The sequence below is a fragment of the Haliotis rubra genome, unplaced genomic scaffold, assembly GCF_003918875.1.
Source record: "Haliotis rubra isolate DU_JTF1 unplaced genomic scaffold, ASM391887v1 Scf373, whole genome shotgun sequence".
In the NCBI taxonomy this organism is placed as follows: Eukaryota; Metazoa; Mollusca; class Gastropoda; order Lepetellida; family Haliotidae; genus Haliotis; species Haliotis rubra.
Window position 1 is genome coordinate 203,646 of NW_025767050.1, and position 27,394 is coordinate 231,039.

At 42.0% G+C, this 27,394-nt stretch overlaps 1 protein-coding gene across 1 annotated transcript; it reads left to right on the forward strand.

Moving 5' to 3' along the window:
• Nucleotides 1–26,308, forward strand: LOC124286046. Its single transcript, XM_046722364.1, is given in 16 exon segments — nucleotides 1–171; nucleotides 1,224–1,432; nucleotides 3,145–3,255; nucleotides 4,932–5,054; nucleotides 6,008–6,174; nucleotides 8,749–9,678; nucleotides 9,910–11,257; nucleotides 11,259–11,389; nucleotides 12,062–13,097; nucleotides 13,099–13,502; nucleotides 14,469–14,634; nucleotides 15,920–17,238; nucleotides 20,651–22,150; nucleotides 22,954–24,052; nucleotides 24,340–24,513; nucleotides 25,983–26,308. Coding segments are annotated over 15 exon segments (8,760 nt in total). The 5' UTR covers nucleotides 1–171; nucleotides 1,224–1,233; the 3' UTR covers nucleotides 26,036–26,308.
• The last annotated feature ends 1,086 nt before the right edge of the window (nucleotides 26,309–27,394 follow it).

Here is a 27,394-nt window from a genome sequence, read left to right on the forward strand (position 1 = left end):
ACCCAGCTCACAACCTGTTTTATCGGGGAAGGGCCAAAATCGCTGGGCCGGTTTGCGGGTGGAACGTAAAGGATATCCAAGTATTAACGTCAAAAAGGAGGCAGCAGTTCTTCGGATTCAATCGGACCGTTTGGTCCCAGTTTCTGGATTTAATGTCAGAGTGAAAATAAGGTAATTAATTATATGGTGGTTGTATTTTGTAATGGCAATTATGAATGAGGTCTACAGAAACAGGTAGCCTACCTGTGCAAGGTAATGGGTTCGGGAGGGGCATACGAGTGTAATCACTGGGTAAATATGATGTGTCTATATGTTATTATGATCATGTCAGTTGTAAATATTTTTTAGAATTTGAATTCGGAGCTGCATTTTGTTATTTGACTTTGTGGAATCGGCGAATAATTAACGAAAATTCTGTAGTGTTTACGTTTTCAGTTTGCACGTTTCTGTATGTAACTCACTACATAACCCATCATAGGTATACAGGCAAGTTTGAAATTCCAATTTGACCTCATGATGTTAAGCACTTAAAATACCCATCTAATTTTTTAAATTGATAACAGTTATTCCATGACCATCTGATAATCACAAGGAAAATAATTCTACATACATTTTCACACTTTCAAAAAAATGCTACCTTTCACCATATTGGATTATGGTTGACACCCAAGACATATTATTTAAAGATAGGCCTATTTATTTTTTAGGTTTTGGTTCGCAAAATAACATCATTTCAAGAGGATGTTCTTTGTAATATCAAAAGAAACTACCTACAATGCAATACCTGACCATAGTTATAGAATCTCATTTCAAGAAGTATTGTTGCTGCAAAATAATCATGATTACAGTGTTGAAATAAGAAAACTAAGGTCCTTGAAAATTTCTCCTATAGTCTTTTTTGTAGGATCCCCCTAAATCTTGACAATGTTAGATTTGTATGAAAGGACTCTTTGACTTTCATTTTTAATACTGAATATTACTTTCTTAATATGTAGTTGCACAGAAGCTGATTTCCAACAACAAAGGCTTTGCTATACATGCTGTTCTGTGTGAAGAATTTAGTTTGTTATGTTGGGTGTGCTGTTTTCAATATTTTATAAAGGAAGAATGTTCTTTGAAAATGTATAGAATAGTTTGTCCAAAGCACAGTAAACTGCATATATATATTTTTTTCTAATTGCTAAAACAATTTATGATTCCATAATTTCAATTTGTTTTCTCAGTGGCTGAAAAATGGTTTCACTATATGGAGCCCTGGTGATGACAGTGACCTGTCTGACGCTGGTCGCGAGTCAAGGGCTGAGTCGACAAAGCTGTGATCCCGCCAAGTCACAGGCGTCCATACAGTCCGGTGCTGATGCTATCATTGGAGGGGTCTTTTCGATGCATGAAGAAGGAACAAATGGATTTGGCTGTGGAAAGATTACTTCAGGTGAGACATCTTTCATGTGTGATGAAAATGATGAAGAGAATAGAAGAGATTCCCAATACATCAGATGGGACCAGTTAATTGATATATAGGCATGACAGTGGCAGTTACAATTTATGGTAAAATCATCAGAGGTACAGATATGCTGTGTATCTGCTGTAAATTACGCAAATATTTATGTGAAAACTCAATTCCAATTACGTCTATTGCTTACTAGTACGCTTGAATTTTTGTAAATACTCAATAAATTTGATTTTATATGCATACAGACAAAAATGTCAAATTGTAGCTTACGTACCAGTGGATAGATAAAATAACTGTGGTATATTGAGAGGTTTTATTTCAACACATTAAATTGGCAATTTGCAGTACTAGTCTTCCTTATCGTTTCATATATTACAAATCAAATATAAATAACAAACACATAAACCAACATTTAAACTTTATTATATTTTAACAATTAATGGAAATGGCAAAATACCCAATTGAGTTTGAGTGAGGTGGGTAAAGTTTATTAGGTTATTATCCAGGATACCCAATTGAGATGAACAGAAGTGAGTACACAACTCAATGACCCAAAGTTGTCTGTAGCTCTGAATCATTGATACTGTTTTTGAAATCAGTTAATAGCTATGATTATTAGCACTCCTCAGAATTGTCAGTTAGCAACAAGATTTAGCAATGTATCAGGGTTTATATGATTAACAGATAGTTAGCATTCATGACATACCTCATTACCATTGTCGAGATAACAGTAGTACAAACTAATTTGTCTAAATGACTCTTGTCACTGTAAATATTACAGAATTCTGTAAGTATTTGACTGTGGAAACCTAAACCAAAGTGTTCTGATTTAGAATAAGTTTACAATAACCTACCCTTGCTGTACAAACTGAGTACATGGCTCGTTCGGTCATACTCTGTGACTTGGATACCCATGAAGATCGGGTTAGAATTGGTCTTCAGTAACTCATGCTTATCATAAGAGGCGACTAACGGGATTGGGTGGTCAGACTTGCTGACTTCTCCTACAGACAGGTAGGCACAATGACTAGTCCATGCTGTTGATCACTGGATTGTTTGGTCCACTCATTATTTTCTAATAGATATGAATATTGCTGATTGCGGCGAAACACTAAACTCACTCACTCACTCACTGTGACTTGGATGAATGTGTTTTGCCATATCCTTATCATGTCATTGTGGGGAACATTGATCAAAATGTTTATCTCCTGCTTGTTTGAGTAAGTTTGATTATTAAGAGACTGTTGTTATTTTGCAGAAATGTTGATGAGTGCTTCTAACATAAACTCACAAGGCTATGATTAGTCCTGTTTTAGCGTGTATAACAGATGGCTTGGCAGAATTTCTGCAGTTGTGTGCTGTGATTAATTGTTGAGGTGATGAAAAAAATTCACTCTGCAATTTCTGGAATATCTATTGTTAAATGTTTAAATTCATCATGTTTATCGGTCATTGTATTTACCTGTCTGTAGGACTAGTCATCATGTCTACCTGTCTGTAGGACTAGTCATCCTGTCTACCTGTCTGTAGGACTAGTCATCCTGTCTACCTGTCTGTAGGACTAGTCGTTCTGTCTACCTGTCTGTAGGACTAGTCATCCTGTCTACCTGTCTGTAGGACTAGTCTTCCTGTCTACCTGTCTGTTATGTATATATTTGTTGCAATTGCAGTGAATGTTTGTCTGTGTTCAGATATGCAGGCCTATGAAGCAATCCGGTGGGCGCTGGATCTGATCAACAAGAAGGACCAGAAGCTGAACGGTGAAAACCTCACCAATACTTACATCCCTGGCATCAAGTTAGGTGAGTAGTTACATCTTCAGTTGTCTTATTGTCAGAAATATTGACATTTATTGTGAGTGCTATGCCAACAGCTTTCTGTCGAACACTTCAAGAATCAGACCATAGCCACTGCCAACTCTTGAAACAAGTTTCAGACCACAGCCACTGCCAACTCTTGAAACAAGTATCAGACCACAGCCATTGCCAACTCTTGAAACAAGTATCAGACCACAGCCATTGCCAACTATTGAAACAAGTTTCAGACCATAACCACTGCCAACTCTTGAAACAAGTATCAGACCATAGCCACTGCCAACTCTTGAAACAAGTATCAGACCATAGCCACTGCCAACTCTTGAAACAAGTATCAGACCACAGCCACTGCCAACTCTTGAAACAAGTATCAGACCATAGCCACTGCCAACTCTTGAAACAAGTATCTGACCATAGCCACTGCCAACTCTTGAAACAAGTATCAGACCACAGCCATTGCCAACTCTTGAAACAAGTATCAGACCACAGCCATTGCCAACTATTGAAACAAGTTTCAGACCATAACCACTGCCAACTCTTGAAACAAGTATCAGACCACAGCCACTGCTAACTCTTGAAACAAGTATCAGACCACAGCCACTGCTAACTCTTGAAACAAGTATCAGACCACAGCCACTGCCAACTCTTGAAACAAGTATCAGACCACAGCCATTGCCAACTCTTGAAACAAGTATCAGACCACAGCCACTGCTAACTCTTGAAACAAGTATCAGACCATAGCCACTGCTAACTCTTGAAACAAGTATCAGACCATAGCCACTGCCAACTCTTGAAACAAGTATCAGACCACAGCCACTGCCAACTCTTGAAACAAGTATCAGACCACAGCCACTGCTAACTCTTGAAACAAGTATCAGACCACAGCCACTGCCAACTCTTGAAACAAGTATCAGACCACAGCCATTGCCAACTCTTGAAACAAGTATCAGACCACAGCCACTGCTAACTCTTGAAACAAGTATCAGACCATAGCCACTGCCAACTCTTGAAACAAGTATCAGACCACAGCCACTGCCAACTCTTGAAACAAGTATCAGACCATAGCCACTGCCAACTCTTGAAACAAGTATCAGACCACAGCCACTGCCAACTCTTGAAACAAGTATCTGACCATAGCCACTGCCAACTCTTGAAACAAGTATCAGACCACAGCCACTGCTAACTCTTGAAACAAGTATCAGACCATAGCCACTGCCAACTCTTGAAACAAGTATCAGACCACAGCCACTGCCAACTCTTGAAACAAGTATCAGACCACAGCCACTGCCAACTCTTGAAACAAGTATCAGACCACAGCCACTGCCAACTCTTGAAACAAGTATCAGACCACAGCCACTGCCAACTCTTGAAACAAGTATCAGACCATAGCCACTGCCAACTCTTGAAACAAGTATCAGACCATAGCCACTGCCAACTCTTGAAACAAATATCAGACCACACTCTCAGTCCCTACGCAAGGATTTGGGGTTGACTGGTTTGAAATTATTATGGTTATGTATTGGCAACAATTATAGGGGGTTATATGCTATGTTATATTCTTAACAGTCTTTACTAGACTCCGACTGTGGACCAGTGACTAAAGTTGCAGACTGTACTGACGTTCCAGTATGATATTGATCTGTGATGCTTGTCCCTATTTGCAGGTATGAACATCCGTGACTACTGCGGCTGGAGTGAGGGGGCGCTGTCAGCAGCGCAGAACTTCTATCCCCAGTTCTCCTCCAACTCCCGGGCCTGTAACCAGACAACTTCAGGAATCACTCTAGGTAATTCCACCATCATTCTCTACACAGATTACACCTGTGAAGATCCGGGCTAGAATTGATCTTCAGTAACCCATGCTTGTCATAAGAGGCGACTAATGGGATTGGATGGTCAGGCTCACTGACTTGGTTGACCACATGTCTTCGGTTCCGAATTGCACAGATCAATGCTCATGCTGTTGATCACTGGATTGTCTGGTCCAGACTCAATTATTTACAGACAGCTGCCATATAGCTTGAACATTGCTGATTTTGGCGTCAATCTAAACTCAAACTCACCCTCTCACTCTACACAGAGTACACACAAGTCTCCACAAACATTATACACAAGATAGATCCTATTCATCTCTTGTTATGCTTTTTTATGTAATTGAACTTGGGCAGAAATAGCAGAGTTGGTTTTTGGCATGTATATTATACTGAGTATTTATTTTTCTCATTTTCAAAGGAACATAATTTTGAGGTATGACTTAAGGTACTGGGCCCCGTTTCACAAAGCTATCGTAGCGCTACAACTGTCGTACCGCCTATACTGTAGCATAGACTTACAACTGTCGTACCGCCTATACTGTAGCATAGACTTACAACAGTCATAGCACTTCGATAGCTTTGTGAAGCGGGGCACAGATGTGCATAATGTATGACTTAAGCATCATAAACCAAATAGGAAAACTCTAAAAAATAGATGTTAGCACAACTGCACTGTTAATACTTTGCTAACAATAGAAAATAAGAGCATTTAGTTTAAAATGTCAATGGATATTGTTGTTCTTTGTTCTATAAATTAGTGTTGCTGGTGATGTTATTATAACATTGATTTAAATCCCTTTACGACAAACCCCCAAGTTTTCCTTTATACATTTTTAGACAGAATACATACCCATTACAGTATGAAGAATTTACAAACTTCACTGAAGATTTGATGTAACTACAATATATGATTGCTCCACCACCAGGTATTGTCGGGGCTTCAGACAGCGATGCAAGTAAGGAAGTATCCAACTTAGCCCAAAACTTCAACATCCCTGTGGTGTCCTTCATGGCCACTGCCCCTGAGCTGAGCAGTGCCCAGCTGTACCCCACCTTCATGAGGACAATCCCCCCAGACGGACCACTCATGGATGTAAGTAGTGAGAAACTGGGGTAATGTCAGTAAGATCTAGCACTCCATGGATGTAAGTAGTGAGAAACTGGGGTAATGTCAGTAAGATCTAGCACTCCATGGATGTAAGTAGTGAGAAACTAGGGTAATGTCAGTAAGATCTAGCACTCCATGGATGTAAGTAGTGAGAAACTGGGGTAATGGTAGATCTAGCACTCATGGATGTAAGTAGTGAGAAACTGGGGTAATGTTAGATCTAGCAATCATGGTTGTAAGTATAGAGAAACTGGGGTAATCTTAGATCTAGCACTCATGGATGTGAGTAGTGAGAAACTGGGGTAATGTTAGATCTAGCACTCATGGATGTAAGTAGTGAGAAACTGGGGTAATCTTAGATCTAGCACTCATGGATGTAAGTAGTGAGAAACTGGTGTAATGTTAGATCTAGCACTCATGGATATAAGTAGTGAGAAACTGGGGTAATGTTAGATCTAGCACTCATGGATGTAAGTAGTGAGAAACTGGGGTAATGTTAGATCTAGCACTCATGGATATAAGTAGTGAGAAACTGGGGTAATGTTAGATCTAGCACTCATGGATGTAAGTAGTGAGAAACTGGGGTAATGTTAGATCTAGCACTCATGGATATAAGTAGTGAGAAACTGGGGTAATGTTAGATCTAGCACTCATGGATGTAAGTAGTGAGAAACTGGGGTAATGTTAGATCTAGCACTCATGGATATAAGTAGTGAGAAACTGGGGTAATGTTAGATCTAGCACTCATGGATGTAAGTAGTGAGAAACTGGGGTAATGTTAGATCTAGCACTCATGGATATAAGTAGTGAGAAACTGGGGTAATGTTAGATCTAGCACTCATGGATGTAAGTAGTGAGAAACTGGGGTAATGTTAGATCTAGCAATCATGGTTGTAAGTATAGAGAAACTGGGGTAATCTTAGATCTAGCACTCATGGATGTAAGTAGTGAGAAACTGGGGTAATGTTAGATCTAGCACTCATGGATATAAGTAGTGAGAAACTGGGGTAATGTTAGATCTAGCACTCATGGATGTAAGTAGTGAGAAACTGGGGTAATCTTAGATCTAGCACTCATGGATATAAGTAGTGAGAAACTGGGGTAATGTTAGATCTAGCACTCATGGATGTAAGTAGTGAGAAACTGGGGTAATGTTAGATCTAGCACTCATGGATATAAGTAGTGAGAAACTGGGGTAATGTTAGATCTAGCACTCATGGATGTAAGTAGTGAGAAACTGGGGTAATGTTAGATCTAGCAATCATGGTTGTAAGTATAGAGAAACTGGGGTAATCTTAGATCTAGCACTCATGGATGTAAGTAGTGAGAAACTGGGGTAATGTTAGATCTAGCACTCATGGATGTAAGTAGTGAGAAACTGGGGTAATGTTAGATCTAGCACTCATGGATGTAAGTAGTGAGAAACTGGGGTAATGTTAGATCTAGCACTCCATGGATGTAAGTAGTGAGAAACTGGGGTAATGTTAGATCTAGCACTCATGGATGTAAGTAGTGAGAAACTGGGGTAATGTTAGATCTAGCACTCATGGATGTAAGTAGTGAGAAACTGGGGTAATGTTAGATCTAGCACTCATGGATGTAAGTAGTGAGAAACTGGGGTAATGTCAGTAAGATCTAGCACTCCATGGATGTAAGTAGTGAGAAACTGGGGTAATGTTAGATCTAGCACTCATGGATGTAAGTAGTGAGAAACTGGGGTAATGTCAGTAAGATCTAGCACTCCATGGATGTAAGTAGTGAGAAACTGGGGTAATGGTAGATCTAGCACTCATGGATGTAAGTAGTGAGAAACTGGGGTAATGTTAGATCTAGCAATCATGGTTGTAAGTATAGAGAAACTGGGGTAATGTTAGATCTAGCACTCATGGATGTAAGTAGTGAGAAACTGGGGTAATGTTAGATCTAGCACTCATGGATGTAAGTAGTGAGAAACTAGGGTAATGTTAGATCTAGCACTCATGGATATAAGTAGTGAGAAACTGGGGTAATGTTAGATCTAGCACTCATGGATGTAAGTAGTGAGAAACTGGGGTAATGTTAGATCTAGCACTCATGGATGTAAGTAGTGAGAAACTGGGGTAATGTCAGATCTAGCACTCATGGATGTAAGTAGTGAGAAACTGGGGTAATGTTAGATCTAGCACTCATGGATGTAAGTAGTGAGAAACTGGGGTAATGTTAGATCTAGCACTCCATGGATGTAAGTATAGAGAAACTGGGGTAATGTCAGATCTAGCACTCATGGATGTAAGTAGTGAGAAACTGGGGTAATGTCAGATCTAGCACTCATGGATGTAAGTAGTGAGAAACTGGGGTAATATCAGATTCTAGCACTCCATGGATGTAAGTAGTGAGAAACTGGGGTAATGTTAGATCTAGCACTCCATGGATGTAAGTAGTGAGAAACTGGGGTAATGTCATGATCTAACCATGGTACCATCTACATTAACAAACCAGTAATTGTGTAAATCTGTTACCCTTTTGTCATGCAAATGTCCTGAGTAATGATATGATTACTCATGTGAATGTTTATTCCAGGTGCTTATTGAAGCTATCAAGAAATTCAACTGGAAGTATATCAGCATAGTTTACACTGACAACTCTCATGGCCGCCAGTCTTACGAAGCAATACGCCCTCGCTTGGTGACTGCTGGTATCTGTTTGACTGCTGCCATCTCCACATCTCCATCCGACACCCAGGACGTCACCATCGACGCTGTCTTAGACCGTCTGCTCCTCACTAAGACAGTAGGAGTCCTGTATTTCGGTACACCCTCAGTAGCGTATGCTCTCCTTGAGCGAAGCAATACAGCTGCATATGCTAACATGGGTAATCTGCAGTGGGTGTTCACAGACAGTATATCACTAACCAAACAATTTGGAACAAATAAATACCCTCGTGGAATTATTTCCATTGTACCTACATCCAGATATATTGTGGAATTTGAAGATCACTGGGTAAGAATAAATGAAAACAATCCATCAGCAGAAAATCCATGGTTCCAAGAATGGTACAGTGAACAGTACGAGTGTTCCTTCCCAACAATTAACAACGCTCAGTTCCCCACACCCTGCAGCAGCAAAATCCAAACAGAGAGCCAGAAACGCGAATCTTTCATCCAGGACCGATTTGTAGAACCAGCAGTACATGCAGTGTATACCTATGCTGTTGCTCTCCGTAATGCACAGAAGGCAATGTGCGTGGGAGCTGAAGCGAACACGTCATGCTCTGCCCTCCGCAGCATGACCTCGAAGACTTTCTTTGAGAACTACCTGATGAAGGTGAACTTCACGTACGGAAAAGAGGAGCGGGTGCCCAGTCTGGCTTCTGACCAGTACGCACCTTACTTCTCAGCAGCTAAGGTCCGCTACAATGAAAATGGTGACATCGTTAACCCTGCCTATGATGTTTGGAACTTCAACGATGCACCAGTCGGTGGGGATAGCCCAGGATTCAAGTTCAGAAGGGTATGTAAGATATGTTTATTGTTGCTTTGTTGTCATTTTCTGATTAAGTATGACACATCTTTGTTTTGTCGAGAAACTTATTGGGAATAATTTTTTGATTTCTACTGATGTCTTCCTCAACATCTGATTAATGATTGCTTATGCTGTTTACTATGAAATACATGATGAAAACAGAAACATTGATTGTTTTCCACATTTGAGGCTTGTCTTCATTATGTTCTATGCTTGCAGGTAGGATCTTGGATCAATGGTATTCTGTCTATGAACATGGATCAAGTGAAGATGTACGACCTTACTCGTGACAATGCAGTGACCCCCCTGCCACCTTCTCCCTGCCCACAGGCTGGATGTACTCCCTGCCTGGGCATGCCTTCCACCACCAAGTATCTCTACATTGATGGAGACATCATCCTCAATGGCATCTTCAGTGTGCACAACCCTGGAGAGGGGCAGTACTCCTGTGGAGCAATGGACCTGAATGCCCGGTCAGGAGTGCAGTACACGGAAGCCATGGTCTACGCGTTGAGAGAAGTTCCCCGCAGGTTCAAGGCCGTCAATCCTCAGTTCCTCAGAGATGTCAGTCTCGGCGGTCTGGGTATTGACGACTGTAAGAGCCGAACGCTGTCTAGAAACTTCATCTCAGATGTTCAAAGAGGCACACTTGTTGTGAAAGATTCTGCCGGGAACACTCTAGACCCTCGAAATGTTGATGCTTATGTTGCTGCACACACCTCAGGCTTGACAATTCCCATTGCTGACTTGATGAATGATGTGAAGAGGCCAGTGTTGGGGTACTCCAGTGCATCAAGTGTGTTGTCTGACCGTAGAAAATACCCCTACTTTCTAAGAGTACATCCTGGAATCGATGAGGAAATGGCAGCCATCATCAATATCTTAAAGAAACAGGGCTGGAACTTTGTTCAAACTGTGTATGTCGAGGGGGATGCTTTCTCATTAAATGGAAATGAAGTGTTCAAGAAAATGGCAGCTGCACATCGTATTTGTGTTGTCGCAAGTCACAGTTACGGAAGTGATATCTTCACCCGTCTCCGAACCCGACCAATGGTCAAACCAGTTCTCGTCATTGCTCATGAAAGTCAGTACAGAGGCTTGCTTGAAAACATGATCAGTTCAAATGCAACTGGAGAGTTTGTCATCCTTGCTAATTCTCCATTTGGGAGGAAACAGAAATTGGTTCGAGGTTTGGAGGAAGCTGCTGATGGTGTCATCTCACTTAAATGGCGTGTCCCTGACCTGACATTTTTCAGCACCTACCTCAGCAGTCTGAGAGTAGATAGTAACCAGCGAAACCCTTGGTTCACTGAATGGTATGAGAACTTGTTTGACTGTTACATCGGACCTCAAAATCCTAACGGAAAAGCAGCGCTATGTGCAGATCGCAACACACCTATTACTCAAGCACCAACTTTTGAGCTTACTGAAGAAAGCATCTTTGTGATCAACTCAGTGTATGCAGTAGCTACTGGACTCCATTCAACCTTGACAGAATACTGCGGTCCCAACTACAGTGGCGTATTGCGGCAACTTCACAAGCTCAGGAACACGCGGAAACCGTTTGTTTGAGAATATCCGAGCTGCAAGGTTCAGTCTTCAAGGATCAAACCCACCAACAGACTTTGCATTCATTGGCTATGAGGGTAACGTCATGATCGACGTGTACAACTACCGACGGAACATTGGCTATATGCTTGTAAGTACACCATAATGTGCAATCACCAAATAGGGACTGCAGCAGTCATTAGGGGTAGCCAGACAATCTGTTTTCAGTTTTACATTTGTACACTTTTAAACAAACATATTTACTGATGTAGTATACACATTCAGCATGTTCACAGGTGGGGGAAAGGTGGACATATATCCGCTTTTCAAAATCCTGAAACCATTCAAAATCACTGAGTGCCAGTGATGAAAGTTGCCAATATTCATTGTGCAAAGTTACCTCCCTTGTTTGTGCCAGAAGCCTATGATTATGGGTTCAAATCCCAGTTCACTCCAGATATGGTTATATATTTGTATGTAAACATCTGAGAACTGCATTAATTCAGGTGGTATGGTAATATTTACCAAGACATTTTCTAAGAATTTTGCTACGTATGAACTACAGTTTATACATTTACCAAAACAGTGACAATATTCTATTTTAAAATAAATGAATAGTTAATTGGCTGTATAATCTTATTAATGAAGTGTTAACTATGTTAAACGTTATTTAAGATTGTTCAGCAATGTGAGTTGTTTGGCCTGCTTCGGTAACCATAACACCTGCACCAGTGATGTGTGTTCTGCTTTTGGTTAGTTGTCATTGTATGTATCTATTTTTTTCCTTAGTTTTCTCATCATACCTTTATTTGTTCTTTTGTAGATGGGAGAATTCAATCCAGAGACATATGGCTACACTGAGAGCATCAGTGCCCTGTTGAATGGAGGAATGGTCCCTTCCAGTGCTATGTCCATGTGTCCTGGGACCTGCATTGAATGTCTGTACATCTACCAGGAAATGAAGTACCAGTATATTGACGGTGACATCATCATCCCTGCCATTTTCGATATCCACATGGGAGGTCTGACACGTTTCACTTGTGGAAAGATGCGTGTACACAATGGATTTCAGTACACGGAAGCCTTCGCCTATGCCCTCCAGCTGATCAACAGTGGGTCCATGTTCAACAATGTCCGCCTGGGCGGTCTACTGTTGGATAGCTGCAGCAGCCCCTCAAGGTCCAAGGCTTTAGTCAACAACATCTACTCTGGTCAGCTGATGCTACAGGACAGCAACATGATGAACATCAGGACCCAGGACTTTCTGTCCTGGATGAGTTATGACAGCAAGAGCACCATTGAGGTCTCGGATATCCTTAGCCGCATTGGTGTTCCCATCGTCAGCCCTGCAGCTACAGCACCTCTGCTGAATACCAAGGAACGGTTTTCCACTTTCTTCCGTACAGTCAAATCTGATATGCATGTTGCAAAAGCCATGGCCAAGCTTACGAAGCAGTTAGGGTTTAATTACGTCATCACTCTGAACGCACCTGATTTCAGCAGTAGAGAGTCAAGGGACGAATTCCGTAAACTTGCTAACGATGAAGGTGTGTGCCTCCTCGCTTCCTATGAGTTCGATACTGATGGCAGTATGGAGTTAATCCTCAGATCAATAAATGAATCCACAACACAAGTTGTTGTTGTATTCACAGAACCAGATTCCTACATTTCTGAACTGCTCCGTGCAAAACAAAGATTATATCCGACCAACCATTTCGTTTTCATCGCAAACAGACGCTGGACCCTCCCGTCTGATATCACTCGACTGCAGCTGACTATCAATCAAACAGTCCTCAACTCTATAACATTCAACTTCAATTCTCCCCCCAGTGCCTGCGTTCACGACCTACCTTGGAAGTAAGAGGCCTACTATGACTAACCCCAATCCTTGGTTCAGAGAGTACTATGAGGAACGCTATCAATGCAACCTACCCGGAACATTCCGCTTCAATGTTAACTGTGGCCAGAATTACGCCAGTGTTACACAATCTGATTTCGTCCAAGACCTGCGAGTCTTGTCGACCATGAACGCTGTATACGCTATTGCTGAAGGAGTAAAGCGTACACTTGAGGAGAAGTGTGGCAGCCAGCCTGGCGTCTGTAGGAACTTCACTAACAGTGCTGATACATACGAGAAAATCATGGCATATATGGATGCTATGAACTTCACCGATGTGGTGGGTGACTTCTTCCGCTTTATCAACAGAGAGGCAGATCGAGGGTACACCATTCAGCAGTTCCTGGAAGATGGTTCTCAGGTTCAGGTAAGAATCATCCCCAGTCAACGTTTGACTGATAACGTACAGAGTAGAGGAGGCCCAAGTGGTCGTATGACATCATGTCATTTGCAATACAGAATTATCTCCCCTTGTTATGGCAGGATCCACTTATTATGGGTGTTAATTCTTTCTGCATTATGAGCATCATGTTTGTGCCTGTAGTTTCACAAAGTAGTAAATGTCAGTGAGAGAAAATAAACCTTCATCACCTTGGTTTTCTCTCTGTGATGTAACTGAATCCAATCACTTCTAATCTAATCTGAATCTAATCATGTTCTAATCTATCAGTGTCTATTCTAGAACACGCTGATAATTATCGAATCACCCCTCAGTAAAACAGCATAGCGCAAACTATCGCGTATGGTAATTTTATTCCTACCTACCTTTAAAAAAACATACGTAAAAGTCTAGTTCAATCCATAACAACAGGAAAACACGACAGAGTAACATCCCTTTGTTAAATCCATTATCGGCACTGTGGGGAAACGAAATTCCATTCACTTCAGTATGAAAGTAGATCAAACTTTTCAATAAGATTATGATTTGACTAATTAATAAATTGAAAGCTTAGATTAAAAACTCTAAGCATATTGTTTGTTATCCCATATTCACATGAGGCTACAGGTACATTATTTTATAAGAAGTAATACTGGTTCTCTTCCCCCCACACACACACGTTTTCCACTCCCTCCCTCTTTTTTACGTAATGGGTGGTCACTTTCACTTTCTTTCTCTCCTCCTCCTCCCTCCCCTTCCCCAGATTTTCAGTTCTAGAATAGACACTGATCTATTGCATAGAAACAAATTATGGTGCAAGATGAAAATACCTGCTTACTATTATACTAATTCTATGACCAGGTTTTAAGTTCATATATTGCCATGAGACTAAAGATTATGTATGTATTGGACGACTGATGACAGCTGACTACAGTACTGTGCTAACTCCTACAGGTGGGGTCCTACAATGGCACAAGTCTCTCTCTGGTGGATGAACGGAATCTTCAGTTAAAGTTCCGTTCAGTGAAGTCAGCATGCGACTCAACCTGTCTTGCGTGCCAGAGGTCGGCCAACAACTTTGATGATTTCACCTACATCAATGGCGTCTTCAACCTTGTTGGTGAGTTGCCTCCCTTTGTTTGACATCACTGAAGAGTTAAAATGGGGGACAGGAAATGTCAGGTTACATGAGGTCAAGCTCAGATCACAGCAATGTGAGGTCAACTTGGGTCATATTGGGGCCCAGGTCAGTTGAGATTGTGGCAGTTCAAGTGAAGTCATTTCTGTCAAAGCATTATTAGATCAGTTTAGTGGGGTCACTTGGGGCCAGATTAGTTGAGATCACATCACTTTAAGTGGGGTCTCATGAGGCCAGATTAGTTTAGTGGGGTCACCTGGGGCCAGATTAGTTGAGATCACATCAGTTTAATGGGGTCACCTTGGGCCAGATTAGTTGAGATCACATCAGTTTTAGTGGGGTCACCTAGGGCCAGATTAGTTGAGATCACATCACTTTAGTGGGGTAACTTGGGGCCAGATTAGTTTAGTAGGGTCACCTGGGACCAGATTAGTTGAGATCACATCAGTTTAATGGGGTCACCTTGGGCCAGATTAGTTGAGATCACATCACTTTAGTGGGGTCACTTGGGGCCAGATTAGTTGAGATCACATCAGTTTTAGTGGGGTCACTTGGGGCCAGATTAGTTGAGATCACATCAGTTTAATGGGGTCACCTTGGGCCAGATTAGTTGAGATCACATCAGTTTAGTGGGGTCACCTGGGGCCAGATTAGTTGAGATCACATCAGTTTAGTGGGGTCACCTTGAGGCCAGATTAGTTGAGATCACATCAGTTTAGTGGGGTCACCTTGGGGCCAGATTAGTTGAGATCACATCAGTTTAGTAGGGTCACCTGGGGCCAGATTAGTTGAGATCACATCAGTTTACTGGGGTCACCTGGGGCCAGGTTAGTTGAGATCACATCACTTTAGTGGGGTCACTTGGAGCCAGATTAGTTGAGATGTCACATGTTACTGCTGAGTGAATTCTGTTTTGCAATTTGCATTAAACTGAAACTAAAACCATGTGCAACACAGTCCAGAAATATACCTCGCACACAAAAGTTCGAAATGGTGTGAAATGTGGTGCAGAACACAATGGATGACCCTGTTGAGACGCACAACTCATGGCGCTTGTGAACAATTCAATATAAATGGACAGATTTAATTATCAATTATGAATTGTGTATTATTAATTCCACATAGTTATTTTGCTGGTTTAGTGTCATTGTGATCATATTTGTCAATTTATAAAGCTTATTAGGATCAAATAAATTTAAAACTGTTTGAAACAGGACGAGAAACTAGTTGAACAGCATGACATTTATTCTAAATATTTTCTCCGTAGGTTTGTTTGATGTACACAAGAAAGGTGCCACACCCTTCACGTGTGGAGACATCAACACGAAACACGGCTTTGAGCTCCTGGAAGCATTCAACTATGCTGTTGAGTATGTCAACAAGAAGCAAGGAATCTTTGAAGGCAAGCTCACTGGGATTGGTATTGGCGCCATCGGTCTGGATGTCTGTCAGAGCCCAACACGTGCTGCCAATCTTGTAGCCAACATCCACAGCGGCAATATTAATCTGAAGAAGGATGGTGAAACCATCAACCCCAAAAACTTTGATGTTTATATTGGCACATTTGAAACCAAGGCATCAATCAGAGTTGCTGACGTTCTCAACAGTCTGTCCATCCCTCAGATCAGTTATGGGGCAACCAGCTTGGAGCTCCGGGATTCCCGGTCTCATCGGTACTTTCTGCGTACGGTTCCAGCTGATGATAAACAAGCCAGAGCCATCATCTCCTACTTGAAGAGGTTTAAGATTGACAATGTTCAGGTGATCAGCACATTTGACAGTGTAGGTGAAAAGGGTAAAGATGAGTTCCTGCGTCTTGCATACTTGAATCGTATCTGCGTGTCACAAAACATTATCATAGGTAGGAACGGTACTGTGTTCCGGTCTGAAGCATCCATGACACTTGAAAAGATAGCGGGAAACATTAATGCGAAGGTGGTCATACTGTTTGTAGATGATCCACGTGCTATCCTCTTAGCTGCAGAAGATGATGACAAGATTCGAGGAAATTATTTTTTTATCGGGACAGACAAGTGGGGCATGGATATTGACCTCCTGGATGGGCTTGACAGACTGATTCAGGACAGGAAAGCTGTGACGTTTGATGTGGAAACAGCAGATTTGCCTGGGTTTGATCAGTACCTGGAATCAAAGACCCCTTCCAATAGCAAAGACAATCCATGGTTTGATGAATTCTTCCAGGAGATTCATGACTGCTACCTCAACAACCCAACATCAGAGTTTTCCAAGCCTTGTACTGCAAGTAATCGTGGCATCCCCCGAGCTAACGGCTACATACAGGATCCGTATGTTCTCTATGTGGTGAATGCAGTGTTTTCAGCAGCTCTGGGGATCCATTATGCTGTGGCCGAGGTGTGCGGTGCTGACTACGGCTTTGCTTGCAACCTCTTCAGGAACAGCGGTGAGAGGAGACAGAGGATCTACCGCAATATCAAACAGAATGCAAGATTTGAGGATGCCACAAGGCAACCGTTCTATTTCACAAATGGAGGGGAGAGTGACCGCGGCTATCACATCTATGAGCCAGTCCGCAACCCTGTAGGGCCGGGATATGTCTATAAGAACGTAAGTAGCACACATCATATACAGCTGTTTGGTGTAAAGTAGTGCCATGTACCTAAGTACCATTCTTTCTGTTAAGTCATATATATTGTTAAAGCCACATGGAACTCACTCACCCACTGAAATATTGATTTGCTAATAATGCCAGTGTGTGGAAACTGTGTATGGAAACTGTGTAAATAATTGACTGACTGACTGAGTTATAATTACGCCGCTTTTAGCAATATTCCAGCAACATCACGGCAGGGACACCAGAAATGTGTGTAGATAAAGAAGTCTGTTCTTGTTATCACCATGCACCACAGTTACTGTGTGAGTCATAGAGACAAAGCCACAGTTACTGTGTGAGTCATAGAGACAATGCCACAGTTACTGTGTGAGTCATAGAGACAATGCCACAGTTACTGTGTGAGTCATAGAGACAAAGCCACAGTTACTGTGTGAGTCATAGAGACAATGCCACAGTTACTGTGTGAGTCATAGAAACAATGCCACAGTTACTGTGTGAGTCATAAAGACAATGCCACAGTTACTGTGTGAGTCATAGAGACAATGCCACAGTTACTGTGTGAGTCATAGAGACAATGCCACAGTTACTGTGTGAGTCATTGAGACAATGCCACAGTTACTGTGTGAGTCATAGAGACAATGCCACAGTTACTGTGTGAGTCATAGAGACAATGCCACAGTTTCTGTGTGAGTCATAGAGACAATGCCACAGTTACTGTGTGAGTCATAAAGACAGAGCCACAGTTATTGTGTGAGTCATAGAGACAAAGCCACAGTTACTGTGTGAGTCATAGAGACAAAGCCACAGTTACTGTGTGAGTCATAGAGACAATGCCACAGTTACTGTGTGAGTCATAGAGACAATGCCACAGTTACTGTGTGAGTCATAAAGACAATGCCCAGTTACTGTGTGAGTCATAGAGACAATGCCACAGTTACTGTGTGAGTCATAGAGACAATGCCACAGTTACAGTGAGTCATTAAGACAGAGCCACAGTTATTGTGTGAGTCATAGAGACAAAGCCACAGTTACTGTGTGAGTCATAGAGACAATGCCACAGTTACTGTGTGAGTCATAGAGACAATGCCACAGTTACTGTGTGAGTCATAGAGACAATGCCACAGTTACTGTGTGAGTCATAGAGACAATGCCACAGTTACTGTGTGAGTCATGAGACAATGCCACAGTTACTGTGTGAGTCATAGAGACAATGCCACAGTTACTGTGTGAGTCATAGAGACAATGCCACAGTTACTGTGTGAGTCATAGAGACAATGCCACAGTTACTGTGTGAGTCATAAAGACAGAGCCACAGTTATTGTGTGAGTCATAGAGACAAAGCCACAGTTACTGTGTGAGTCATAGAGACAAAGCCACAGTTACTGTGTGAGTCATAGAGACAATGCCACAGTCACTGTGTGAGTCATAGAGACAATGCCACAGTGACTGTGTGAGTCATAAAGACAGAGCCAGTTATTGTGTGAGTCATAGAGACAATGCCACAGTTACTGTGTGAGTCATAGAGACAATGCCACAGTTACTGTATGAGTCATTAAGACAGAGCCACAGTTATTGTGTGAGTCATAGAGACAAAGCCACAGTTACTGTGTGAGTCATAGAGACAAAGCCACAGTTACTGTGTGAGTCATAGAGACAATGCCACAGTTACTGTGTGAGTCATAGAGACAATGCCACAGTTACTGTGTGAGTCATAGAGACAAAGCCACAGTTACTGTGTGAGTCATAGAGACAATGCCACAGTTACTGTGTGAGTCATAGAGACAATGCCACAGTTTCTGTGTGAGTCATAGAGACAAAGCCACAGTTACTGTGTGAGTCATAGAGACAAAGCCACAGTTACTGTGTGAGTCATAAAGACAGAGCCAACGATTTGTGTTTTGGAGATAAGTATGAAACAATCTTTGAATAAATTGCAGGAAAGACAGACATTTTCAAACATCTTGTCACAACAAAGTACTCAAGTATATGATGATAATGTTGAAGATGTTCTGGACATATCGTCATATGGACTAAACTTGTGGACCTATCCGTTATCTGTATCATGTTGAGGGGTTGCTTATTATCCTCAATCACCTCAGAGGAGGTTGTTAAGGCCAGACCAATTTTATTTCTTGCTTTTACGGACCCGCCAGTCATATTTTTTCAAGAACAAGAAATAAAATAAAAATTAAATTTCCCCGCTCAAAAAATAAAATCCTAATGTTTTTATTGGCCAAAAATGTAAACTTACAAGAATTTGTTTTTTTGCCCATATACACTTCATAAATTGCCTAAAGTAAAATGCTTTTAGTATTTAGAAGGAATATTACTTTGATTGGGGTTTTTATTATTATTATTATTATTCCTCCTGCCTTTATGTTTTCTGTAAAACAATAAATAAAATTGGTCTGACCTAAACTTTGAAAACAATCAAGTCTTACATGTAATTGAATGAGTGGTTCTCTAAGCATACTGAGATACATCCTGGGCAATGTTTTAGTGTACAATCCGTTTGAGACAAAATGATACCGATGAATTGCAATCTAACACAAAAACAAATAGACATAAAAGAATCAAACCAACGCAGACTGCAATAAAAACAACAGACCAACTCAAGAAAAAATTGCATAATTTGTGTCACAAAAATAAAAAACTTGTTTACGAAACTGTCATCATTTATTTGTGCGTTTTGTTTTAAGGGCACATTGGCAACTAAAGGAACAGCGCGAAAAGTGAGATGGACGTGCATTATTATTTACAAAGTCTATGATTTTTTCAAGGATGAAAATGACAGGGGTGACCCAAGTCTGCAATTACTAAGTACATACAGCGCACTGCCTGTGCAGCTGGGGTCCGTGTCATCTTGCCAGCTCAAAAGTGTGTTGAAAACCCGTTAACGCATGTGCATCTCGGTTTTCGCGCTGTTCCTTTAGTTGCCAATGCACCCTTGTAACAAATGGGAAAATGCACAAATAAATGATGACAGTTTCGTAAACAAGTTTTTTTATTTTTGTGACACAAATTATGAAATTTTGTTTTAGAGTTGGTCTGTTGTTTTTCTTGCAGTCCGCGTTGGTTTGATTCTTTTATGTCTATTTGTTTTTGTGTTAGATTGCAATTCATTGGTATCATTTTGTCTCAAACGGATTGCAGCAGACTTGTGTTGTTTGCAATGCTCTTCATTTGAGAAGGTTGTTTTACCTAGTTTCGACAAGGATGTTTTGAGAAGTGTGCATGTTATGTATACACATCTGTTTTGAGAAAATTCATACCAAACTGACCAGTGCTATTGTGTATCTTGTTACATCCCTAACATTCTTGAAAAATGGCAAAATGTGTATGCTGCACGCATTTCTTCCAACATACACTCTAACTGAGTTGTTCCATCCATTTTGCTGATTGCAGGTGGGCAGTTATAATGACACTCATTATCTGAAGTTGGACATCCGCTATGAAATCACTGAAAGATCCGTCTGTCAACCAGAGGGAGTGTGTCAGTGTGTCTTCCCAGACTACCAACCATCTCGATACATGTTGAGAGATAATCAGAATGATTTAAATCTTGTCTACGTCGCAGATATACACTCCAATGATCCGAAGAACTTATTCGGCTGCGGTGCCATCAACACTGGCTTCCAGTTCCAGAATCTCATGGCTTTCTTCTACGCTATCGAGTCAGTGAACAACAACACGAACCGACGCTTCCCAACATCACTTCAGCTTGGAGGCCTGGCTCTGGATACCTGCGACCAGCAGTATCGACTTGGGCAGGACCTCTACAGCTTGATGAGTGGAGAGGGCCTTTGTGGAACAGGTCAGCAAGGACAAGTTATCCCCCCTTCAACAATTGTGGCCTTTATTGCCGATGGCAGCTCAACAGCTCTCCCGGTCAGCAGTATGTTGTCCCCACTGAATGTTACAACTTTGAGTCAGAGCGCGACAACTGTTGAGTTGAGCAATGAACAGTTCCACCCCTACTTCCTGAGGACCGTTCCTCCAGATAACATTCAAGCTATTGTCATGCTACAGATTATGAAGCAGTTCAACTGGGACTATGCCAGTGTTGTCTATTCAACTATACCATATGGAATCGCAGCTAAGGATACTCTTCTCCAGCAAGCCAATGCTGTAGGATCAACTGCCTGTATCTCTGCCCTCGAGGGCCTGAAGGTGGGAGCCACCTTGACAGATGCAGAGCGTATCCTTGACAAGCTTAGTCAACAGGTTGGGTCAAGGGTGGTCATTCTGTTCACAACCCCTGAGCACTCACGTCTCCTTCTACAGGCCACAAGGTCCAAGGGCCTCGCCGGACGGTTCATCTGGCTGGCTAGTGATTACTGGGCCAACAGTCAGTTTATTGTAAACGGGTACGAAGCCGAGGCTAGTGGTGCTGTCACAATGCAGATCCGGTCAGAGGAAGTCCAAGCCTTTAAGACATTTATGAAGTCCTTGACCTTAAATAACCGTCATGGAATTCCCGATGACTGGTTCGAAGAGCTGTACCAGACTCTCCACAAGTGTCGTCTGCTCAGTGCTACTTTGAAGAAGGATTACTCCAGCATCTGTACCGGGCAGGAGAGGATCACAGATGACATGATTCCCAGTGATCCCTTCATCCTCCATACCATCATCTCTGTGTACATCACTGCCTATGGACTGAACAACCTGGAAGAGTGTCGCAATCTTCCCCAGCTCAGCATCTCGGCCTGCTTGGCTCTCCAGGAGGATCGGAGAAGGCAGCTGATCTACAATAGCATCCTCAACTCTCAGCTGACAGTGCCAGCCCGGGAACTAAGTGGGACTTCCTTCAGCTTCAAGTTTACAGAAGGGAGGTACGGTGACGTCGGCTATGACGTCCTCAACTACTACCGGGATGCTGGTGTCAAGAGGTACAACTACAACAAGGTGAGTTTTGGGGGTTTCCACAGCATCATATTCTTGTTATACAAGGCAATGGAATAAGTTGGTTGGTCAGACCCGTTCACTTGGTTGACTGAGTTTCACCATACCCAGCGTCAGTGGGTGTTGCTCATGATGTTAATCACTGGTTTTGTGTGGTCCAGAGTGTACTATATGTGAAGAGAGTTTCAAGTATCCAAAAATAGCTCGTTTACTTCGCCTATCTTTGGCAAATTCCGTGAGCTTGCAACTTACAAATCATTAATTCCAGTATTGTTTTTGTAATTTTCCTCATATCTTTTGTAGTTACTAATATTTGGCTACAAATCGATTCCTCTTTCACTAGAATATTTTAAATTGTAAACTATCTTGCGACAATCGTCACGACATGCGGCAGAAGTAAGCACGCTTTTGCCGAGGCAGGTCGCAGAACTATCGCTCACGTGTATCCGTCTTTCAACCTATTAATTCATGTAACCTGAACGCCAGTGGTGACTGATGTAACTCCGTGCTCGTCCTCGCTGTTGAGCAGGTCACCTGGGGGGTTTTCTTCTTCGTTGTCTCAAGTTGAGAGGATTAAAAGATGCATTGACCACTCAACCTCCTTGTGTCATATTTTCCACCCCACATACATACAGGCAACCTTCATATAGCAGGGGTGCAGCATCAAACAATACACAGATGCTAGTGATACTTCTTACATTAGGCTCGGTGATGGTACAATGTTTAGCAAATGCCCCTGTAATGACACAAATGTTTTACTGATGTTAGGTACAAAAGGTAATCATTTCCAACTTCTGCTGTTCCAGATTGGGTCTTACCAAGGTGTGTTGACCCTTGACAAAAGTAAATACACTGGGTCTGGTATCCTGGATACCAGCGGAGTTGTGCCACTGTCCCGGTGCCCAGCTGGGAACCCTTGTACCTGCCTCAACCAGGATGGTGTTGGCACCCACATCTACGCCCGCCAGGCATCCACCAGCTCCACCTCCTACACCAGCGCCATCTACATCCTGAAGGAGGATGGCAACTACTACAACTCCCTCACTGACCAGCTGGTGGAGGTCAGCAAAGTGCCCACTGTGGTCGGGCGTTTCACTGACATCTGGGCAATCATTGTGGCAACACTTGCAGCAATTGGGTGCTTCATTGCGGCATGCATGTTCATATACCTCCTGGTCGTCTACCCGAACCGTGGCGGCACATCCATCCTCGGCTACACCCTATGTTTTGGCATCATCCTTCTCTACGCTCTTGTCTTCGCCTTCATAGCTCACGCCAACCCGGAGATCTGTGGGCTGAGGAGGTTTAGTCTTGGCTTCGTGTATGCATTATGCTATGGTTCCTTGTTTGTGAAGTTGCTGGACTGCTGGAGAACTCAGGACAAGGAGGAGATGGACAACGTGAAATATAACAAGCTAGGTCGCCCGTGTGGACTGTTCCTGGTGGTGGTCCTCCTCGTCCTTGTCCAGGTCATCATCAATGCAGAATGGCTGATCCTCGTTCCTCCAGAAACCGTTCATGTCCTCTACAACAACCAGCTATGGCCCAGATGCACTCCAAATGACTTTTACGATGAGAGCCTCGTCTTGTCTCTCGTTTATATCATGCTCCTTATAGCTCTGTCTGTTATATTTGGCTTTGCAACATTCAAAAAGTCCAAGAATCATTACGAGTCTCGCTGGATCCTGGGTATTGCAGTGCTTAGCATCCCATGTTGGGTGATCTGGTGTCTGGTTGCGTCCATCGGTGTGTACAAGGTGCGTGATGCTGCTGTGGCGGTGGGGCTCCTCATCAATGCGACGTTCATGCTGCTGCTAGGTCCCCTGAGGAAGCTGTATCTGCTCAACAAATACCAGACCTTGATTGAAGAGGAAGAAAAAGAATACCTGGCCAGTCACAGACAAGGTAATGCTGTAGTCAGTAATTATGATCATGATAAGAGGGTGACATTTTAACTTTATGGGGCAATTCTCTCTTGAGTTTCTACACGAGACACTTAAAGACATGCTATCAGAAAACCAGCATGATAAGCAAATCATCTTTTTGGGGTGGGGAGGTAAAATTAAGATTAACGAGCATGATCAGATTATGTCTCTTGAGTGTGATTTTACGTGACATTGTTGTCTATTAACCTGTTGTACGACCTGTTGTCTATTAACCACGCTGTAACAGTAAATGGGATCTGGTTCCAGAGTATGCCTCGTATGGCCGACAGTATGACAACGTCGGCAGATTCCATGAGGGGTCAATACATGGTAGCTCACATGGCAGCACGTACCCACGACAGAAATATGCTGCTAGTCTGAATGGAACACAGCGGTCAACAGGCTCTGCATATAACCCATACGCTGACCCCAACCATAGAGGTGAGTGTGTAGACAGCATGTACTTGTGATAGTTGGGCTCAGCTGGTTGGCTGTATGTGTGGGGTATGTAGATTGGTTCCATGTTTTCAGCTTACAAGACATGAGTTCCATGTAAATTTACAATATGTTGGCCACTAACCCTAACCCTGTCCAGTGTAGGTATGTAAAATGGTTCTGATACATTTTGGGTAATAATATGATGGAAAACATTAAAATCTTACTATTAGTGGGTTTGATGAGCTGCTGTCGTATTGTAAAGGTGTATTTATGGTATGATGATCAGGTCTTGTCAGGTCCTGTTGGTATGCTTGTCAGGTCCTGTTGGTATGCTTGTCAGGTCCTGTTGGTATGATTGTCGGGTCCTGTTGGTATGATTGTCAGGTCCTGTTGGTATGATTGTCAGGTCCTGTTGGTATGATTGTCAGGTCCTGTTGGTATGATTGTCAGGTCCAGGTCCTGTTGGTATGATTGTCAGGTCCTGTTGGTATGATTGTCAGGTCCTGTTGGCATGATTGTCAGGTCCTGTTGGCATGATTGTCAGGTCCTGTTGGCATGATTATCAGGTCTGATTGTCAGGTCCTGTTTGTATGATTATCAGGTCTGATTATCAGGTCCTGTTGGTATGATTATCAGGTCCTGTTGGTATGATTATCAGGTCCTGTTGGTATGATTATCAGGTACTGTTGGTATGATTGTCAGGTAAAGTTGGTATGATTGTCAGTAGGTAAAGTTGGTATGATTATCAGGTTGTGTGGTATGATTATCAGGTCCTGTTGGTATGATTGTCAGGTAAAGTTGGTATGATTATCAGGTCCTGTTGGTATGATTGTCAGGTCCTGGTGGTCAGGTCTTGTTGGTATGGTTATCAGGTCCTGTTGGTATGATTATCAGGTCATGTTGGTATGATTGTCAGGTCCTGTTGGTATGATTATCAGGTCCTGTTGTTGGTATGATTGTCAGGTCCTGTTGTTGGTATGATTATCAGGTCCTGTTGGCATGATTATCAGGTCCTGTAGTTCCTTTTGGTATGTTTATCAGGTCATGTTGGTATGATTATCAGGTCCTGCTAACCTGTGAATCTGACCAGGCATTTAACTGTGCTGGTGGCTCCAGATGGAAGGAACTTTGTGTGGTTGCTATGCAGAGATGAGTCCAATATTGACAAAATCTGAAGTTTTGATCCAATTACATGTATCAGGATGATGTGATATTTAAGTCTGTCAGCACTATCGTTATAACCTGCTTGTTGGTTTCACCAGAGTTTGTTTTTCAAGAGTTGGGAAACATTAATATGGTAAACTTTATGTTTCTTGACATTGTGGAAGAATTTGTTAAAGGCAGCTTTAAACCCAGCTCAGTATCTCCGTGAAATGTTCAAACTGGATTGGTCTTCAGTTCCAAAATATACAGCATCGGCTCTGTAGTCATGTAGTTGTCATCTTGTAACATTTCATCACTTGGTATTTCAGAGGAGAGAGAGATTCAGCATTGGTTCTGTAGTCATGTAGTTGTCATCTTGTAACATTTCATCACTTGGTATTTCAGAGGAGAGAGAGATTCAGCATTGGTTCTGTAGTCATGTAGTTGTCATCTTGTAACATTTCATCACTTGGTATTTCAGAGGAGAGAGATTCAGCATTGGTTCTGTAGTCATGTAGTTGTCATCTTGTAACATTTCATCACTTGGTATTTCAGAGGAGAGAGAGATTCAGCATTGGTTCTGTAGTCATGTAGTTGTCATCTTGTAACATTTCATCACTTGGTATTTCAGAGGAGAGAGATTCAGCATCAGTTCTGTAGTCATGTAGTTGTCATCTTGTAACATTTCATCACTTGGTATTTCAGAGGAGAGAGATTCAGCATTGGTTCTGTAGTCATGTAGTTGTCATCTTGTAACATTTCATCACTTGGTATTTCAGAGGAGAGAGATTCAGCATTGGTTCTGTAGTCATGTAGTTGTCATCTTGTAACATTTCATCACTTGGTATTTCAGAGGAGAGAGAGATTCAGCATTGGTTCTGTAGTCATGTAGTTGTCATCTTGTAACATTTCATCACTTGGTATTTCAGAGGAGAGAGAGATTCAGCATTGGTTCTGTAGTCATGTAGTTGTCATCTTGTAACATTTCATCACTTGGTATTTCAGAGGAGAGAGAGATTCAGCATTGGTTCTGTAGTCATGTAGTTGTCATCTTGTAACATTTCATCACTTGGTATTTCAGAGGAGAGAGATTCAGCATCGGTTCTGTAGTCATGTAGTTGTCATCTTGTAACATTTCATCACTTGGTATTTCAGAGGAGAGAGAGATTCAGCATTGGTTCTGTAGTCATGTAGTTGTCATCTTGTAACATTTCATCACTTGGTATTTCAGAGGAGAGAGATTCAGCATCAGTTCTGTAGTCATGTAGTTGTCATCTTGTAACATTTCATCACTTGGTATTTCAGAGAGAGAGATTCAGCATTGGTTCTGTAGTCATGTAGTTGTCATCTTGTAACATTTCATCACTTGGTATTTCAGAGGAGAGAGAGATTCAGCATTGGTTCTGTAGTCATGTAGTTGTCATCTTGTAACATTTCATCACTTGGTATTTCAGAGGAGAGAGAGATTCAGCATCCGTTTCTGTAGTCATGTAGTTGTCATCTTGTAACATTTCATCACTTGGTATTTCAGAGGAGAGAGAGATTCAGCAGTAGATCAACTGGTGCCTGAGAGATACTTCAACAGTGAGACTCCTGGGAGCAAGCTGATGTGAGACAGACATATAACAAACTGTGATGGGGAGAATCTTTGGAATATTAATAAACAAGTAGAATGCATTATATATTTAAACTTGACAAAGTTGTCTCTTGAATTAAGTTTTGAATTCAAAGTGAACTTGAC